The 20058-nt window shown below is 43.6% G+C and overlaps 1 protein-coding gene across 3 annotated transcripts in view; it reads left to right on the top strand.

The window, feature by feature from the left end:
• The window catches only part of CSNK1D (casein kinase 1, delta), a 56408-nt gene that overhangs the window by 29874 nt on the left and 6476 nt on the right, over positions 1–20058 (top strand). The window contains exon 9 of one of the 3 annotated variants that reach the window (XM_015420386.1): positions 13621–13688. The exons of 1 other annotated variant lie outside the window; for it this stretch is intronic. In XM_015420386.1, the coding sequence (XP_015275872.1) occupies positions 13621–13653 (33 nt within the window). In that variant the 3' untranslated portion in view covers positions 13654–13688. Of the gene's footprint in view, positions 1–7131; positions 7256–13620; positions 13689–20058 lie in introns of those variants that run through there. One more of the 3 variants, XM_015420384.1, reaches the window with a different exon arrangement.

The following is a 20058-nucleotide window of genomic DNA, read 5'->3' as shown; positions in this document are numbered from 1 at the left end:
ATTTTTTGGACTGAAATGGGAAGGTATTTTCTTTATTTTGAATTTTATTCTGTTAAAGTGTGGTTTATTTTATTTTTATGTACAAGTAGTTCATATTTCATTTTAGATTTTGGCCCTGCTTTTCTTTTCTAACTAACCTTTCAGGTACTTGATTCAATTTTAATGGGTTGAGTTTTTCCCCCTCCCTTTTCTCTGCCTGGCTCAAGAACAAGCCAGTGAAACCGAACTCCCAGGAAAACTTCTCTTGGTCAGACTCCTTTCAGCCAGCCCCCCTAAATTTGCAGCCACCACCACCCCCAGTCTCCAAAGGTAGTTTCTGAAGGACAGGAAGGCAGACACCCCCAGAGTTTCAACAGGGGCGCCCAAAAGTAACCCTGTGGCATCTTGGCCAGGTACGCTAGGCACACAACACAAGCAAGGGAAGCATGCCTACAACTCTCATAGCCCCCCAACCCCAGAAGGGTATAAAATGTGGGTCCTAAGCCGGGGCATCCAGTAGCTAAGCCCCTCTGCACAGTGTGAGCAGAGAGATGGGGCAGCTCAGAGCCCTGAGCCCACCTAACACCCAAACCCCACCAGGGGAGAGGTGTTCACAGCCAGGAGTAAATGAATGTGCTCTGCTCTTTGTCTAACTGCCATCACCCAACCGAGGAGAGGGTGCAGGGCTGAGCTGAGGGATCTATATAGCATTCTGATCCCATAGAGCAGAATGGGAACTCTGTTATTGGTAACCAGCAGTGCCTGTTAAGCTTTGGAGGGCCCTTGGTGGTGTTTCCAAGGCTGGAGAATTCCCCCTAGGATTATATGCTTGGTATAAACTGGGCTGAAATTTTTTTGCAATAAACACCTTATTATTTATTGGGTGTTTTCTCAGCCAATCACGATGGAGCTAATGATTCAACTATCTGAAAATAGTCTCAGTTATATTCAGGGTTTTTGGGGGCTCCAGATTAGCCACAGTTACAGGGCATTTAAAGGGACTGTGATCGCTTTAAATGCCTTCAGAGTTCACTCGCTGCTGCCCCTTTAAACACATTTTTTTCACTCCATTGGAAACAATGGAGAATGGGGACACTTTCTTCTGAGGCCCCTAGAAATGGACCCCATGGTCAATCTTTTTGAAAATTGGGAGGTTTTTTGAGGAGAGCCACCAGCAGCTAAGCTTCTAATTTGGTGCCTCTACCTCAAAAAACAGCCCCCACAAAGCCCCAGATACCTCTGAATCGATTCTCCAGTATAGCCTATGGGGACTGTTGACTATAATGATCCCCATAGAATATAATGGAGTAAAAAAAACTCAACAATTCTGAATATTTCCCAAATCCCAGTGCCATACTGATACTGGAATTCGGGAATATCAGGAAATACCAGTATTTTTCAGGTTCAGTATACCCGGACCCAAAAAATGCTGATTTTTTGTGTGTGTCCACACCCCTAATTTTCCACCCCCTGTTGCTTTGAAGTTTGGTAAACATTTTGATTGAGCAAAAATTGTCTAGAAATGTATCCATTCACAGAACCGCTTGAAAGTTCGTGGAAAGTTTGTGCCAGTTGACCTGCCATGAACTTCACTTTGCAAACCACAAACCGCCCAAAATTCATCACGGACTTTAGTTCATGAGCCAGTTCATGCCCATCTCTAATCTCTCCCTTATTATAATTGAGTATGAAAGTTCTATATGAACGTTCTAAATTTCACATCCTTAGTGTTAGGCCGGAAGAAATGCCACTCAGAGGACACTGGCTGGGTTGACTGGCTGCTTAGTGCAGTCCCGCCCAGCGTTCCAAGGTCATTTGCATATGGAAGCTGATTGGACGTCACTCCATTCCACACCTCAAACTCACCCCCCCTCCGCAAGGCAGTTGGAATTTTCAGTTGCATAGGGGAGAGGAGAATGATGTCAGCTGCCCTTTCCCTAGGCAGAGGCTGTGGGGTTTTTTTTTTTGTAAAGCCAGACATTCTCTTCAACCCCCTGCTGTGCAGCTGACTTCCCCTAGGGTTGCCAATCTCCAGGTGGGACCTGGAGATCTCCCACTGTTACAATTGATCTCCAGATGACAGAGATCAGTTCCCCTGGAGAAAATGGATGCTTTGGAGGGTAGACCCTATGACATTATACCTGCTGAGTCCTTCCACCCCCCGCCCAATGCTGTCCTCTACAGAATCCACCCCCCAAACCTCCAGGTATTTCCCTCCTTAGAGCTGGCAACCCTACATTCCCCTCAGTGCCGTATTGGTAGGCAACTAAGTTTGGTCCTGTCACCTACTTTGGCCATTGGGAGAAAACACATTGGGGCCAGTCCTGATAGGGTTGCCAACTCCAGATGGGAAATTCCTGGAGATTTGAGGGATGGAGCCTGAAGAGGGTGAGGTTTGAGGAGGGGTGGGACCTCAGACAGGTACACTGCCATAGACTCCACCCTCCAAACCAGTCAGTCCCACATAGGGAACCATTGTTGCCAATCTCCAGGTGAGGGCTGGAGAGCACTCAGAATTACAACTGCTCTGCAGAAGGGAGGGCAGAAGTCAGCTGAAGTCAAAGGGGCAGATAATGGTAGGTTGGTGGCTAGCTGGGAAGGAGATGGGGTTGCCAACTACATGCTGACAAATTCCTGGGGATTTGAGGGGTGGAGCCTGGAGAGGGTGGGGTTTGCAGAGGGGTGGGACCTCAGACAGGTAGAATGCCATAGACTACACCCTCCAAACCAGCCATTTTGTCCTGGGTAACAATTGCTGCCAATCTCCAGGTGAGGGCTACAGATCACTCACAATTACAACTGCTCTTCAGGTAGCAGAGATCAGTTCCTCTGGAGAAAACAGTGGACTCTGTCATTATACCCTGCTGAGGTCACCACAGCAAATTGACACTGTTTGCCCAAAGCCAGAGCACTCCCCCAGAGCCTCTTTCTAGATCCCGTTGTATTGCTTTCACAACGGGCTTTACTGCTAGTGGCAAATAAAATGCAAGTCTGTGGTCAGGCAGGCAAAAAGGGAATATGAGGAGCATATAGCAAAAAACGTAAAAACCACCAATAATTTTTTTTTCAAATACATTAGAAGCAGGAAACCAGCCAGGGAGGCAGTGGGGCCCTTGGACGACCAAGGGGTAAAAGGAGTATTGAAGGATGATAGGGAAATGGCTGAGAAGCTAAATGCATTTTTTGCCTCCGTCTTCACTGTGGAAGATGAGAAGTGCTTGCCCACTCCAGAACCACTGATTTCAGGAGGGGTGTTGAAAGACCTGAGTCAGATTGAGGTGACGAGAACCCAACCCCACCCACTCCAGGGCCGGCGACTGGAGGTGCAAGCCTCCGGCCGCCGGGTCCATTTCCACCCCCCCACTCCAGGACCGGAGACAGGAGGCAGAAGCCTCCAGTCGCCCGCTCCCTTCCCCTCCCCCACCACCCACTCCTGGGCCGGCAACTGGAGGCCGGGTCCCTTCCCCCCCACTCACTCCAGGGCCAGCAACGGGATGCAGAGGCCTCCGGCCGCCGCTGCCGTTCCCCTACCCCCCTCCCACCCTCACCCAATACCTTACCACCATCCAGCCTATGCGTTCGTTACAGACCACATATTTCTAGATCCCGTTGTATCGGTTTCACAACGGGCTTTTCTGCTAGTCATAATATAAATTCATTTGTACTGTACCTTTGCTTTCTTTGCAGCCTTTAGCTCACTTCATGTGCAAGCAAAGGTTAGCTATTCGATACATTTCTGAACATATTAATATTCATAAAATAAAGTTAACGTCCACTCCAAAAAAATGAGGGAAAATTTTGTTAAACAGGTTTAAATTAACTGAGGTCTCCAGGTCTACAGTGGATAAGATGATACTTCTTGGCCTCAGAGGTAACATTCTGGGCATGTATGCTGGATGGTGCAAGGAAAGAGATTTTTCCTTAGGGTTTGAATGAGGGCATGTTGTGGGAGTATATAGAAGCTTGCTGATTTTGAGACTCTTTTTTAATCCTTCCGTGTGTAAAGTCAAGCTCCTGCAGACCCCAGACCTCGAAGAAAGAGGAAGAAAGCGTGTATTTTAACTATGTAAATTACCTGAAATAAAGCCTCTTTTTGTCAAACTCGGGCCTCGTTTGCCATGTATTTGTTAACTGTCTGCCTTTGGTTTTTGTAGCTCACTGTCTGGTTTCATTTTAGCTGGGAATTGGAGGGGAGTGTATGGGGGGGGCGTGAAACTGTTTTGCTATTGCGCTGGGGGCTCCCTATAGTGGGAAGTACGCGTGCTTGGCCTTGAGTACCAGACACTGGTAGATAATGTAACCGTATGCTTGCAGGAGCTGGGGGAGGGTTAACAAAGTAGATTTGGTGGGCTTAACCTCTCAATAAACAAAACACTGCCAAGAGAGTGTTGTTGGGAGTGAGTTCCTTCGAGACCTGACATAGTGTCAGAACTGCATTTCCCTCAACCCGGAGCACCACAACCATGATGAACTTGGTAGACGAGGAAGGTGAACCTAAGACTCCTCCAAAGTCGCCTAACTTCAAGGAGGGCCCTGCTAAACCTGCAGAGGGGCCTAAGGGGAAAGATGTGAAACAGAAACAGCCACGGTTCGAGCTGGGGCAGTGGGATGCACCGAATTGGGCCACCCCTTCATTGGGGGCCACAGGTGTCTGGCAAGGGCAATTGGAGGGAGATCATCGTTGGGCCTTCGGGCTCTTCCACAATGACCCTGAGTGCTTGATGGTCATGAGAGCTGAAGGCGAGAGACGCAGTCGGGAAGAGACAGAAATCGAACATGTTCGACAGGAGCTGCAGGCAGAGATTGCAAAGCTACACAGGGACACCCAGGCTGCCCTGGGTGGCCTGATGGATGCCATCCGGGATGTGATCCAGCAGGAGCTTTGCGGCTTGGGGCTGCAGGTGGGGGGATGAGGCCCAGGTGGGGCCCCCCTCAAGGCAGTGAATTACCCCCTCTGCACCCTGGCCCTGCGGGCCTCTTGAGACATATTCAAAGCCATTTTCAGTGGCACCCTGGAGAAGCTGGCGTTCTTCGTGGCCCAGGTCTGGAAGTTCCTGAGGGAGTGGGGGTCACACCTTCACTTCAGACACACAGGGTGGATTGCCTGGGGTCCCGGCTGTGAGACCACGCAGCAGACTGGTTTGTGGGACTGTATAATGTGGGGGGCCCAGAACTCCATGATGTGGATGCTTCTATCAGGGCCCTCCACCAACAATACGAAGACCCACTGGAGCTGGGGTTTGAAGCAGGGTAGCCGGTCAGTCAGAGTTCTCTGACAAATTCAAGTCAAATGCAGCCAAATTGCAGGGTTGGCCTGTGAAAGTGCTCACTGAGTTCTACCGGGCAGGCCTAAATCACTCCATCCTGGACAAGGCACTAGCCCAAAAAAAACCCTTAACCCTGAATGGTTGGATTCAGGTGGCATGCGAGGTGGAGAATCACTGCAACCTTTTGAAGATGTACCACCCCAAGCTTGTTGCAAAGGCACCAAGCAGGGAGGCAAAGGTGCAGTGAGGTCATCTCCAGGGGTCTGGGAACGACCGAGAGCAGAGAGTGTGGTGGGGACTGTGCCTAAAGTGTGGAGCCCCTGGACATTTCACCGCCAATTACCTGTATGAGAGAAGCCCCAGTGGAGCCAAGAAAGAAGAGTGCAAGGGGACAGAGAAGAGGGATAAACCGTCAGGAGAGCCCTCCAATCAGAAGAGCGAGAGGATTTGGAAAGCATCTCATCCAGTGAAGAGGAGCCTCAGTAGCCGGCGGGAAAAGGCTGAGACCTGCTGTGAAGGGTGCTAAACAGCCACCTACTGGTGGGAGTGGGCTCTCTCTGAGAGTTGCAGTCTTTCATTGTGAACCACTCGACTAAGTTCCCAATTGTGCTGGGGAGCCCCAGGCTCAGAGCACATGACCCCTTTATCCAGTGGAGTGTAGGAACCCTGCAGTTTCTGGACCCTCACTGTAAGGTGGATAGCTGGAACTGGGAGTGATGGGGGGAAGCTGCAACTGGTGTAGGAGCAGGTATGCCTGGCCAGGGAAGAGCTAAACCAAATCCCCCCTGAATACAGAGACTTGGCTAAAGTATTTGAAGAGGAGAAGGCGGATGAACTTCCCCCTCACAGGAACACTGACTGTGCTATTGAAATCTTGCCTAGCCACAAAATGCCCAAGCTGTATTCCATGAGTCCAGCCGAGAAGGAAGAGCTGCAAAAGTTTATTAATGAGAATTTGGCCCAGGGGTTCATCCAGCTGGCGCCTTCACCGTTTGCCACTCCTGTGCTATTCCGTAACAAAAAGGATGGAGGGTTGAGACTATTGGGGCCTGAATGCTGTTTCAATGTCCAATGCCTATCCCCTCCCCCAATAAAGGATTTGTTGGCGGAGGCCGCCCAAGGCCGCATTTTCATTAAGTTGGATTTGAGTGGTGGTTTTCTCAAAGCAAGCCCACTTCATCCCCTGTAAGCAGTTACCCTCTGCCAAAAACTGGTGCAGTTATTCATGCATCACATTGTGAGACTGTAGTCAGTGTCCAGAAAGATCATCTTGGACAGGGGGTCCCAATTCGTGGCTGCTTTTTGGAGGGAATTGCTGAAGCTCCTGGGGTTTAAGCAAGGACTCAGTAGTGCTTACCACCTAGAGACAGATGGCCAAATCGAGCGAACCAATCAAGTTATGGAGTAGTTCTTGAGATGTTTCATTAACTATTAGCAGGTTAACTGGCTGGACTTGCTCCCATATGCAGAATATAACTTCAGTAATTCTGTGCATAGCTCCACAGGGGGCCACCCCATTCAGAGTGGTACATGGGTATGAGGGGATCCCTCTTCCCACAGTTGTGGGGTAACCCAATGGGTCTGGGGACCTGCGTGCCTAGTGGTCAGAGTTAGCCAAACAATGGACTCTTTTCCAACAGACTTTAGTCAAGGCAAAAGAGGATTATGAAGCCCAGGCGGATAAAAACAGAGCCCTGGAGTGGGACATTAACCCTGGGGACTCTGTGTACATCTCCACTAAAGACCTGAGGGGATTACAGCCTGGGAAGAAACTCGGTTGGAAATATGTAGGACCTTTTAAGGTGGTGGGAATCATTAACAAAGTAGCTGTGGAACTGGACTTGCCAAAGAACTTATGACAAATTCATCCTGTTTTCCATTTCAGTCTACTGAAGAAGGATTCTGGACCCTTGAGATGGAGATCTCGACCTCCGGCTCCATCTCCCCTGATGGTGGATGGGGAACTCCACCAAGTGGTGGAAGAGGCTTTGGACTCTAAGATGAAACAGGGCCACCTTTATTACCTAATCAAGTGGAGTGATTTTGACCCTAGTCACAATGAATGGGTCCGGAGCGATCATGTCAAGGCCCCAAAATTAGTTCAAGCATTCCATAGAACCCATTCTCACAAACCTGGGGGTTGAGGGATTTTTTTTTGGGGGGGGGATGTCAAACTCTGGCCTCATTTGCCATGTATTTGTTAACTGTCTGCCTTTGGTTTCTGTAGTTCACTGTCTGGTTTCATTTTAGCTGGGAATTGGGGGGGGGGGGGGTATGGGGGTGTAAGTGAGACTGCTTTGCTGAGAATTGTGCTGGCTTGTAACTGCGTTCATGCGGGGCCTCCCTATAGTGGGAAGTATACGTGCTTGGCCTTGAGTACCAGACACTGGTAGATAATGTAACCATATGCTTGCAGGTGCTGGGGGAGGGTTAATGAAGCACAGTAGATTTGGTGAGCTGGATGTCTGGGTGTGATTGGACTGGTCACTGGGGGGGATTGTTTGAATTATGTATAATATGGGAACTGGTGCCAAAGGAGCCAGTTCTGACTCAGACTCGTCTATGTTTGAGACCTCTTTACCTCTCAATAAACAAATCACTGCCAAGAGACTGTTGTTGGGAATGAGTTCCTTCAAGACCTGACACTTTTAGACTCTGAAATTACTTGCTTTCTTTTGTATTGGGGCATTTGAAGCTCAGCACACTATGCCATGATTTCCAATTTATGCCAATATTTCCATTTTAGGAGGCACTAAACTTCCAACCAGTGTTTGTAGACCAACATCTCACTTTTCTAGGACATCTCTATATAATAGCCAAGTTTTTGTGTTGCATGTGAGAGAAGGATAAAGCAAGATACTCACTCTTTTGCTAAATGACTCCCTTAAAATCTGATGTGAGCTGTGGGCAAAGTTCAGTGCAAGTAGTTACATACATAAAGTTCAGTTTATTAACATTTTTCTGCATTACTTGTGTTTGTGTTCAGAGATAATGGTCAGTCTTTGAGGCCTTTTGATGAAAAAGAGGATATTCTAAGGAACAGTATTCCTCAGATGCACACAGCTCAACTTTCTGTTCTGACACAATTTCGCTTTATTCGGATTGGTTGACCCTGCAGCATGTATGAATATGTAATAGCTCAATGTAAATATAGCTCGAATGGTAATGTTCTTGTTATATTTGTTAGTTACTTAACTCTTTAAGAAGAAGATAATAAACTAATATATTTTTAATATGGTTGGCTATATACTTTGAACTAAATTAATTAAAGTGCTTCAAATTGACAGGTTTGCATTTTATGTCCAGTGTGTTTGGCTTTGGTTCCAGCCTCTCCAAAACCTTCCAAAAAGCACTTCCGGTAGATAGGCAAATGAGAGTCAACTTTTGTTACTCATTTTGTGAGAGAAATTATTCTTCAAGTAGAAACATGGCTAACTTAATTGTCTGAGATTGTTAGGGAACACTTTATAAATTTCAGCTTGACAATCCTTCTAGAAGGCTGCAGTCTGTTGTATGGCCTGTCCTTGGGCTTCACTGCAAGCAGAGTATAGAAAGGCCAACCTATTCAATCTTTACTCCTGTGTAAAGTAGTCAAACCCAAAAGGACTCCTTGAAGGGCCAAACTGATTGTCAAACATAATGAGCTGTGATCCTCTCTGATACCGTTTGGATTCCTTTGTAGGTTTACCCTGTGTAATAAAATGTTCTGAATTTCAGTATGAGCCCCTTGGTGATTATCTAGTACCTCCCAGCAAACATTTATTAGCCACCTTTCTATGCTACAGGAATTCAAAGCACTTACAATGTAAACAACAACAAAACGCTATCAAATATATAAAAACCACTAGTGTAAAATCAATATTTAAAATTGCCAGTAGCAGAAAAACTGAAAACTAATCCAACTGCAGTGATGAATAAAGCTGTCTTCAGCTGCCTCCTAAAGGTAGAGAGTGAGAAGACCAGGCACATCTCCCTGGGAGGTTCCATAATTGTAGGGCTGCCACTGAAGAAAGCCCTCTCTTGTGTATCCACTAGATGGGCTTCTTAGGGTGAGGCCCTCTTGACTGTCCCATCAACCAATCATCTTAGTTCCTGGGCAGGAACATATGAAAGGAGACAGTTCTTCAGATGTGCCAGTTCCAATTCATGTAATCCTGTAAAGGTCAAAAAACAGCACCTTGAATTGGGCTTGGGAGCAGATCAGAAGCCAGTATTAATTGCTTTAGAATTGGGGTCACATCATCCTGATAACTGGCCCCAACTAGCAGTCTAGCTGCAGCTTTCTGCACTACTGCAGACTCCAAACACTCTTCAAGGGTAGCCCCCCAAGTAGAGTGTGTTGCAGTAGTCCTATCTAGATGTAATTGAGGCATGGATCCCTGTGGTTAGGTCAAACTGAGCTAGGAACGAGTTTAGTTGGGGCACTAACCAAATCTGGGCAAAAGTACTCCAAACCGCTGCGGCTACCTGATTTTCTAAGGTGACCACTGTGTTGAGCAGAACTCCCAAGCTGCGAACCTGATTTTTCAGGGGGGTTGTAACCCCATCCAAGACGGGAGAGCTCAAGTCCCTTGTCTGCCTTTCTGTTGTGCTTCAGAGGAAAGCTTCTGACAATGTTACATTTGAATAATCTGTTAACACACCTTTAAAAAACCAGCTGTTTAATTCAAACCAGTAATATTACACAGTGAACAGTTTCATATATCTGGTCAAAAATGTCCTTTCAGGTTGCACAGTAATGGAAATTTTCTGTAGAGTTCTTCAGACTGTTATATAAAAGAATGCTTGAAAGTTTGTAATCTAATACTTACAGAAGCAAAGTTGGTTTGTAATGTAGTTTTTAAATACTGAATGATAGTAGTAAGGCATATAGCAAAATCTGTTTCCAACTTAAGGCTTTAATCCTTGTGGTGAAGATGTAGTGTGCCAGCAGTGCAGATACACCTCCAAGATACAAGCTACATCTTTAAAGCATGCCACGCAGAAGGGTGAGAGGCTGTTACTCCAAGACAAGCAGTCAAGTAACACATGGCATCAGCCTACACTTGCTTTGCCACCATGGCATCATACAATGCTTCCTACGCCAGGGGAACACAGCATAGTGCTATGTTTGTGGCTTTCTGACCTGCTTTCAAAGGGCCTGTAATACTGTAATAGTTGCATGCCTGTATTTCCTTTGTTTTCTGGGTTCAGTGACACAAGGGAAGGGGGCCAAGAGACTGGCAGCTAACAGTGTTGTATTTCCCAGGAGTGATATGCATAGCACAGGACTATACCATGGGAACTAGGGAGGGATGGAAAGTACTGAGACAAGAGTGGAGTGAAGGTTGGTGTTAGGAGTAGGAGGATATGGGTTAACCTCTCCTTAACAGAACTGGGGCTTACAAATATATGGCTTCTCTTTTTGCATGTTTGTATACATTGAAAGATTAAAAGGTTCACTATTTTGCTCCTCTAGTATTTTTTCGACTGACTATGGTACCACTCTAAATGTTTTTTCCAGATACAAAGACTCTGTCTGGGAAGTCATAGTTCTCGCTGTAGAATTCACTCTGCGAGCTGTATATTTATGCTTTTAGGACAGTCAGCTTGCCAACATCTTTGACAGAAATTCTTAGCCTATATAATGTTATTTTCATAGTAATAATCCAAGCATAGTGGCTTGAGCACTTCACACATGGTGAAATTATATGAATTCTTCCCCTGGCACCTCAGTATTCTGTCAGCATTAAATTCCTGTCATGGTCAACAACATTAACTATTTCCTTGGTGCACCAGGGGATGGGGTGTGAGTGCAGCCTTCGGGGAGCTGAGAATTTGAAGTTGGTGCAAAGAAAGAAGTGCAGAAGGAAGAGGAAATGAGACAAAAGTCAGAAGATGATGAAGAACGAAGAGTTAATAAAGAGCAAAGAAGTGGATTTAAAGAGACATTTTGCTCCTTAAATGTTGAATTCTACTGTTCAGTACTAAATAAACTGTTAACCTTGTAGGTCAATCATATTGGCCAGATTCTTATTTTGGCCTTCACTAAAATATTTCCTTCCATTATTAATAGGAGGTGACTATAGATCAAGTAAAACAGCTCTGCCTTTATGCATGTAAAGGTTAAGATACTGACCACCAAAGGGCAATGCTACTATTCATGCAAAATTCACTCCATTTGAGGGCTACATTAAATAGGAGCAGGGGAGTAGAATGAAAACTAGTGGTGCAAACTAGAATTGCAGTCAACAGTTTTGCCAGCTTTGGGATCATACCAAAGGTTTTTAGATAAAAAGGGCTTTTATTTGGTCAGAGGCAGTGTTAGGAATATGCCACAGTATGTCAGGGAAACAAACAAACAAAACATACACAAGGCCTTTCTAGAAGAAATTAGGATGCCTTCTAGTGGCTCAGACACCTTGACAAAACCCTTGTGTAGTATTATGTAGGTCCTAACTGCCAAGTAACTTGGGCCTTTGGGTGTAGTAAAGGCTTAGCTCTCACTAAGCTGATAAACCTGTGTGGGCTGCAACACTTCAGAATATAGTAGAGGCTCATATGACCAAATGCTCTTCCACAGGAAAATATCCCTCTACGTAAAATGCTAGCACGTTGGAGAGCAGGCCCCTTTCCCCCTGATAAACTAGTTACCTATCTGGAAGGGGGTGTACAATCCACCATCTGCACTCAGAAGCACTGCAGCCCAGTCACAGGCTTTGCAGCTCGGAGAATTAGAATGTAAGGTTTATGGCTAGTTAGCCTGAAAAATGAATGAGGTGGTGGTACACCCCATCAAACAGATGATGCACTGCTTTGTTATGTGTGCATGCAGATTAGTCTTTCCTTTTTGGTGGTGAAACAATCAGAAATAAATTATGCAAATATACTTGTATGCCCATTGTATGCGTCATGTTGTATTGTATTTCTGGGATGAGGGAGTGATAGATACTGTGTTGCTTCGAGATTTACTCCTAGCAGTGCTATCTGAAGTTACTCATGTTGCTCTGTCTTAAACATTTAAACTAGCCCAATTTGCCTCACTAGTATAACATCAATATTGCTATATTTAGTGGGATTCTGTTCCATTATTACACTCTTTTTATCTGCGAAAGCAAGCCTTCTTAAATGAAGCACTTCTGATTATTCGGGATTGCTATGATCTTCCTTTTTTGGTAATTTCAGACCTGAGATTTTCCCGAACAGATTTTCAGGAGTTCTGTTCTGTTAGGGACTCTCAATCGAGTTTTCCCGTTAATGCAAGAAAGATCAGGGGTGGGGGAAGGAGTGGGGATCTTGTTATTGGGAGTTGATTAGAGAACAGTAGTAGTGCACACAGACTTATGCAGAGTGGCTTTTCCCATTTTTGTAGAATTTTGTGATTAACATTTTTTTCAGGAGGAAGTACTGGTAAACAACTATATTTCCCAGCAGTTAGAAACGGAGCCTTAAATTTTATAAGCTTGTTACAAAATAATTCCGTACAGCTTTGCTTTTCCTTCTTTTGGAAAGGAAGGTGTCAAGGCATTAAGGGCAGGTTTTTTTCCTGATATGTCTGTGAGAATGTGATTGGCTGGTGTGAGATCCTACAGAAAAGGGCAGTCAGTTTGACCTTGCTAAATACCATTTCTTGTTGCAAGAAAGGGTGTGTACGCATATGTTATATTCTGTAACTGTGTACATAAAAGAGGGAACTGAAAACCAATGAGAACAGATTTTTGGATCAGAGAATTGCGGACATGATTGAGTGAAGGAAACTTGGCATTTGTTTGTGTTAAAACAGATACTTCTACAACAAACCAGTTTTGTTGTGATCATTCTAAATATAGAGTAGCTAATGTTGCAAGGGATCGTAGATTGTGTGTACTGTCTCAGAGAGCAGAGTGGCTGCCACCTTAATAAAGTATTTGAGCATCAAGTTTGTGTTTCTGGGGTTGTTTGTGACCAGAGTGCACCAGATGGGGCCTGTATGCAACTTAGTACTTTTATGAGAGACGAGGTCTGTCTTCAGTGAGAAAGATCTTAAAATACTCTGCAAAAGTAGTTGTTTGTGATACAGGAAAATGTTTTTTTGAATCAGTGGCCAGTGTTGGCAATAAACAGTTGAAGTTATAATGATCCTTTGGAACTGAGAAGTGCTGGAACAAAAATCACTTCCCAAATACTGTAGTTTGCTACCTGCTGCTGAAGCAGCCTTTCTTTCTACATCAGTCACGAAACACATTCCTTCAAGTTGTCAGCTCTGTAGGGATTTTTAATCCATGAGAAATTTAAAAAAATCTGTAAAGCAGCTAAAACACACCTTTCACAAGTGCAGCTTCAGTCAAAAATTTAGTTTAAAATTGTATATTGGCCAGTGGAATTGTTACAAATGGCTGTCTTTTCCCCACCTCAGAATAGCATTCCCTTCGAACACCATGGCAAGTAGCTGCTCGTCTCCTTCTCGTTGGAAAGCAGCACTGGGTGAGTCCCTTCTCATTAGACACCAATTTGGAGGGTGGGTTTGGATGTGGGGATATCAAATTGGGTGTTCTTTGTGTTAGTTTTGCACTTTTATTTCCTATTGCCCTGCAGGTGAGAGGTGAAGTGGTTAGGCAGATTTTAAATGCATAATAAAATTTTCTGGATCTTTTTAGTACTTCACTAACTGCTCTTCTACTGGTGTCTTAGTAAGAAAAGCTGTTAACTATCAGAGCACAGGGATAACAAAAATTGTAGTGCTCCATGTGCCATTTTTCTTGCACAGAGTGTATCTCCATGTGAGAGAAATTATGTACACTGCTTAGCAGCAAATCTGCTTCGCCAGAAGCACATAGATTTCAGTAGATTTTGTAGGGGAAATGTCCACCTCAAGCAAGTTGGAAAGTTCAGTTACTTTACTGCTGGACTACATCATTGCAGCCATCAAGTTTCTCACAATTAGAAGCTGCAACACAGTTAATAAGATATTAATGTATCTTGCATATGATCTGTATCTCCTAAGCAAGTTTACTCTATAGTTAATTGCAGTTCTCTCTAACAGCACAGGGGTATTTTAATATGATTGCAGTCTGCAGAATGTTAACATTAATATGCCTCCAAGTCTTTTAAGTAAGTCTGTTTTAATTAAAATTTGCACTGTAGCACGTAGAATCAATACATCTTATACAATAAGATCAGCTATTCTCTCAAGGTTATAAATCTAGAAATATTACTGAGTAGTATAATAAGATTCTTCTCTGTGGATATACAGTATTTTAAAATACTGTGATGCAATGGTCATCATTATTGTTGAATAGTTTAAATATGGCTGTCTCCTAGTGCAAGTAGAACAGACTATTCAGCCTTTATTCTCTTCCCTTTCCCACAAGCAGCCAAAGATTAAAAAAACATTTTCAAACTGATAATGAAGCTGGAAGCAGTGCCTCTGGACTCTTTACAGGAGACTCTTAAATGTCGGTGTTGGTAGAAATTGATGAATGAATGTCTGCCTGTGGTGGCAGCAGTTCCTAAATGTATTGGGTGATTTTATTTATTTATTTATTTATTGTCTTGGTGGTGGCTTCAGCAGAATAACACGAAGTGTGTATGGGCAAATTGTGGCTTGCTGCCAATCTGAAATATATAGAAATCATTTCTTTGCTTTTGTTCAGTCAGACTGAGAAGTTCATTTGATTCTCTTGCTTTTCTCCCCTCCTTTCCTCCCATTAATAAAGCTCTATACTACACTAAACTCTCCTTCCTTTTGGTGCGGAATTGCTGTTGTTTTTTCTTCTCCCTGCTGCTTTTGTGTTTGTCTGACTCAATAGCGATTTGATTGTTAATTATGTTAGCAAACTGATTATCCACATGGGTCAGAACATCTGGATAATCCAAGTTGTTCATTTTATAGCTGTGTTGGGAAGATGGTCTTCCGAACCACCTTGGATTCAGGGTTCACACTGGGATATTCTGGATAGATGCTTTCTGAGAATACATGCCTGCTTGGATGAGAGTAAATCTTTCTTGTGGTCTGGGCTTCATAATTAAGATGGATAAACCTGCACTTGAGACTGCTATGGAGATTACTGGAGAAGGAGGATTCACTGTATATAGATGGTAGATTGCCAGGCAAAGTCATTCAGCTAGCTGGCTGACAGATGGTTTCTCCCATATGACTGTCTTCTCCACCATTACCACCCCTTTATCATTTTGGTGGGCATACAATTGAAATTGGGGAAGAACAGAAGATCCAACATTTGTGTAATTGGGATGAGTGAATATAACTTCCAGCTAGTTACATTGAGTCACCTATTCTGGTCTTAAAATCCTGTTTGAAGCCAGCGGAAGCCTTGAGGGAAGAACTGCAGATCATGTCCGTTATTGAGGTCCTTGTCTGTAACTATTAACCTCTTGTTGCACATCAGGATATATTTGCTACTTTAGTACGACTGGCCTCTGTGTGAACTGTGCATCAAAAAAAAGGGTCATAGTTCTTCAAGAAGAAGAATTGTGACTTGTGAGCAGAATATCTTATGTTCAGACATTACACAATCTTGACTAGCATCATTATGATTGAAGGACTACTGCCTCATTAGAGTTCGAACTAATTCAGCAGGGATTGAGCTAGGAATGGACATGATGAAATTCCCCCTCTCTGGATTGGTGCAGACTGCCCTCTCAATCTTTCTTAGGTGGGCAAAATGTCTGTCCTTTCCATTAACCCTGTATGAGGAGGTTTGAGGACTGTCTTTTGCAGTGCCTCGTTAGATATATATACTTATTGGAATAGAGAAATTCACACTGCTTACTATATTGCTTCAGTTACTTATTTAAAAAAATGAACATTGGTTTTCCTTCTCATCCATCCTTGTGAAGGAAGGTATGGGATCAAATTTCATCCCAATTCATACGAAGTAAAACATGGATTTCATCTTAAATGTAAAACCTGAAAGGACCTCCACAGAAGTTGTGGGATAGTTTAGAGGGGTGTGCGCTTGAAAAAAAAATCAGGACAGGAATTTTTGGATTTTGGGAAGCGTATCCATACCTGTACTCTAGATTGTTCAGATCCCCAGTATAGTTTCAGAATGTGGATGGGATTTTTTCAAATTTTGGGTGGTCCATTATTCCCTATGAGGGACTCTTCTGGGGAGAGATTCATTTTTAAGTGCCTGCCTATCCACTAAAGACCCCCACTCCAAGTTTCAAGTGAATTGGATTAAGGGGTCCAATCCTACAAGTCCCCTGAACAATGTACCCTTAACCATCCTATGGGGAAAAAATTATACACTTTCCCCGGGGCAACGAAACGAATAGATGAATGCACAAGAGCAACCGCTGGCCAAAAGCCTCCCAATGCAAACAGAAACAATAAGCCCAACAGAACCAGTGTTTAGACCAAAGAAGCCAAGCAGAACCCAGGGCCAATGTGGCAAGCCCAACAGAGCTAATGTCAAACCAGAATCCAGTTGTCATGATTGGGCAGACAGTTTTAGTTCTCCCCCTATCTGATCCCATTGCTCAGGAGAGTTGTCTCCTTCCCCCCTTCTGTGAAGCTGAAGAACAAAAGTACTGGGAGCCTTAAAATGCTGGGTCCAAATGTTTCCAGCAATATGCAGGACCCAGTTATCAGTATTTTGAGAATCCAAAATATTGTTCCAAATGCGCAGATATACCCTGTTTCCCCAAAAATAAGACCTACCCCAAAAATAAGCCCTAGCAGGATTTCTATGCATTTGTGGTATAAGCCCTAGTGTGTCTTCTTGAGAAAAAATAAATATAAGACAGTGTTTTATTTTCGGGGAAACACGGTATATAAAAGAATACTGGTAGATACTTTTAGGTATGTATTTGGACTGGAAATACCTGAATGCACATCCCTGACAGCTTAGTAGAAAATGTGGGGGCGTGGCGACGCGGGCAAGAAAGATGGCCGCCTAAACCAAGAGCTCCGGAGAACCCTCCACACCTTCAAATCGTGCTGACTAAAATCGCCCTGTAAACGTTCTAAAATTTATGGAGGTCCAAACAAGAACCACCAGCCATCAAACGGACAACAAAAAACAAAAGGTACAAGTCAAACTGAGCGCCAAACCGAGCCCCTTTCAAACAGGCCAGCGCCGCAGTATCCCTGCCAAAATGGCGGCAACAGGCACAGGGGGAGGGAAAGCCGATGCCCCGGTGTCTACCTCAGTCTTTGAAGCGACACTGAACAGACTTGAAAAGACACTTCTTGATAATATGGCTCTAATAATGCGCCCGATTCATGAACAACTTGAAAATATGCAAAAAAGTATTGATGAGAATGCTGCGGTAGCGGGGAGTGCGTTATCTAACACACAACTTAATTGGCGCGAAATACAAGAGGGTCGGAAAGTGGACGAGGTGATTGCAGAAAGAACTCTAAAAATAGATATGGTTACCCGTCAAAATAACCTTAAGATCAGAGGGCTGGATGAGAAGGTGTGTGAACCGTTCCAACTTCATGATTTTTTATCAAAATGGCTGGCACAAGAGATTCCACTTGAGGGAGACATTATCCCGATCATAACGAAGGCTTATCGCCTAGGCTCCCTGGCAACTCTTAAAAAACGGCAGTCCAGAGACATTCTGTTAACAGTCTTGGACACACGTTTTAAAAACGCGATCATGCGAACTGCCAGACAGAAAGGACACCTTAACTTCAAGGGAGCCAGAATTGAAGTCTACCAGGATCTCCCGTCCGAAGCACTTGAGAAGAGGCGGGAATTGAAACCGATTATGGCGGCCCTTCTAGAAGCCAATCGCCGCTACAAATGGGTGACGCCACTAGTGCTGCAGCTCACGCATCAAGGGAAGACCTATCGAGTTTCCTCACTAGAAGAAGGAAAAGAATTACTGCGTGCTCTGCAACTTGAAAGCCCGATGGAAGTCAACGTCAGATCGCAAAACGGGGCTTGGAAGCTACCTCGCCCTCGCCACCGCCATTTGACTCCAACAAGATCGCTAGATCCGAAACGGCGCAAGAAGAATCCCAAGCCTCTACAAGCACATCTTGAACAGAACGCTTTTTAAAGAGGTCGATTTGTTGTCATTCATACCGAAGTACCGTGACAGCGCGTACATGCTCCGTATCCTACATGTTTAACAGTTAGGTTATTAGGACCGCTGGAGGTTGCTCTGTAAAGATCTTGAGTGCTTCAGCTCACCCGTATCGTGGTATATGTTATTGGAAAAGGGTTTAAGGTTTTATGAAGGTTACTCTACTTTATTAAGTCAGTAATGTTAATGGTTTTTAAATATTCATCTCTTACAAGGTGTGGGGAAGGTCTCCAAATGGAGCTGTGGTTTTTTGCTCCAAACAAGTTTTTTTTAAAATCTTTTCTTTAGGTTTATTTGCCCTGCTCTAGGAACTAGGTACTGAAAGTACCAGTTTCCTGCGGCTACTGAGATAGCTGCAGATAAAAGGGCACAACTTTTTTAAATACGGTTTTTCAACACACTGATCTCAATTAACTCTACGCTGTACTGATTCTATATATTTAAAAGTTCAATTCATCAATTAACTACTCTCAGATAAAAACAGCTCAATTTGGAATTCACTGATTATTCAAAATTAACTCATTTGGGGGAGATTTTTTACTCTAATCAACTGCTATTAATTGTCTACCAAATTAATCATAAGGGATACACAAATCTTATTTACCTAAGATCATACATTTTTATCAAAACTTTATTATTAATAATTTACTTCACCAAATTAATTGATACATTTTGAAACCTCTATCAAGAATCAACTAGAAAAATTTTACAGCTTTTGGAGGGGGGGTATTATCAGTATATTATAGTACAACCAATTTGCTTTGTAGGAATAATTATATACAACAATCAATTTTATTCACGGATTTGATATACACCTAAGTCTTCTATCTTCGTAGGCTACTCCCCTTAAAATACTTAGTCATACAAGAACAGTTTAGCTTGGATAAAGCATCCCCCAGGATTGTTGCTCCTTATATTTCATAAGGGTTACGGTATAAGCTCTTAATAAATTTCACGTGATCTTATTTGGTTGCAGTATTCTATATCATCGTAATATACTATTCTTCTCTTTCTTCATAATTTTGGAGCTGGTATAATTATTAAGTATTTTTGTAACTTTGTTTTGACATTATTTGTTTTCTCCCTCAAAAGTTACAGGTACCATTGAGAGGATCCAAACAAACTGCAAAACTTGCACAGCTCTATTCCTTTTTGCAAGAGGGTAACCACTTCAACTCTCCTCACATATCATTAAGTAAGGCAGATTATTTTTTCTCTGTATTTTAGCGTGAGTTTGGTTCAAGGTATACTCATCCCTTAAATTTAATCTCAAAACAAAAAATGGCTTTCAATGAGATCAAAATAATTTCTTCCAATATTTGCGGGCTGAATAATGTCATCAAGAAGAAACGTGTTTTAAACCATTTAATGAAACAACATCCAAACATAATTTTCCTCCAAGAAACACATCTTAGGAAAACTAACGCCACTGTTTTCAAATCAAATAAAATTTCACACCAATATTTAGCCTCTGGGACGTCTAAATCCAGAGGGGTGGCAATCCTAATCACAAAAAACACCAACTTTACCTTCTCAGCCACAAAAAAAGATCCTCAAGGCAGATATCTCATGGTCAAAGGCACTCTGGAAGGCAAACCTGTCACACTGATCTCTCTTTACGCTCCAAATGAAAACCAATTGCTGGGGGGGGATCTCAACTTGGTAGTTGACAGGCAATTAGACAAAACGAAGACCCCCACCAGTAAAGAACAAAATATTAAAAGATACACAGGTCTGGGTGATCTTTTCTATTCAAATGATCTCATAGATATCTGGCGGAACTGTAATCCAA

This window comes from Gekko japonicus, unplaced genomic scaffold (genome assembly GCF_001447785.1).
Source record: "Gekko japonicus isolate JY-2015 unplaced genomic scaffold, Gekko_japonicus_V1.1 scaffold360, whole genome shotgun sequence".
In the NCBI taxonomy this organism is placed as follows: domain Eukaryota; kingdom Metazoa; phylum Chordata; class Lepidosauria; order Squamata; family Gekkonidae; genus Gekko; species Gekko japonicus.
This window is presented reverse-complemented; position numbering and strand designations above follow the sequence as displayed.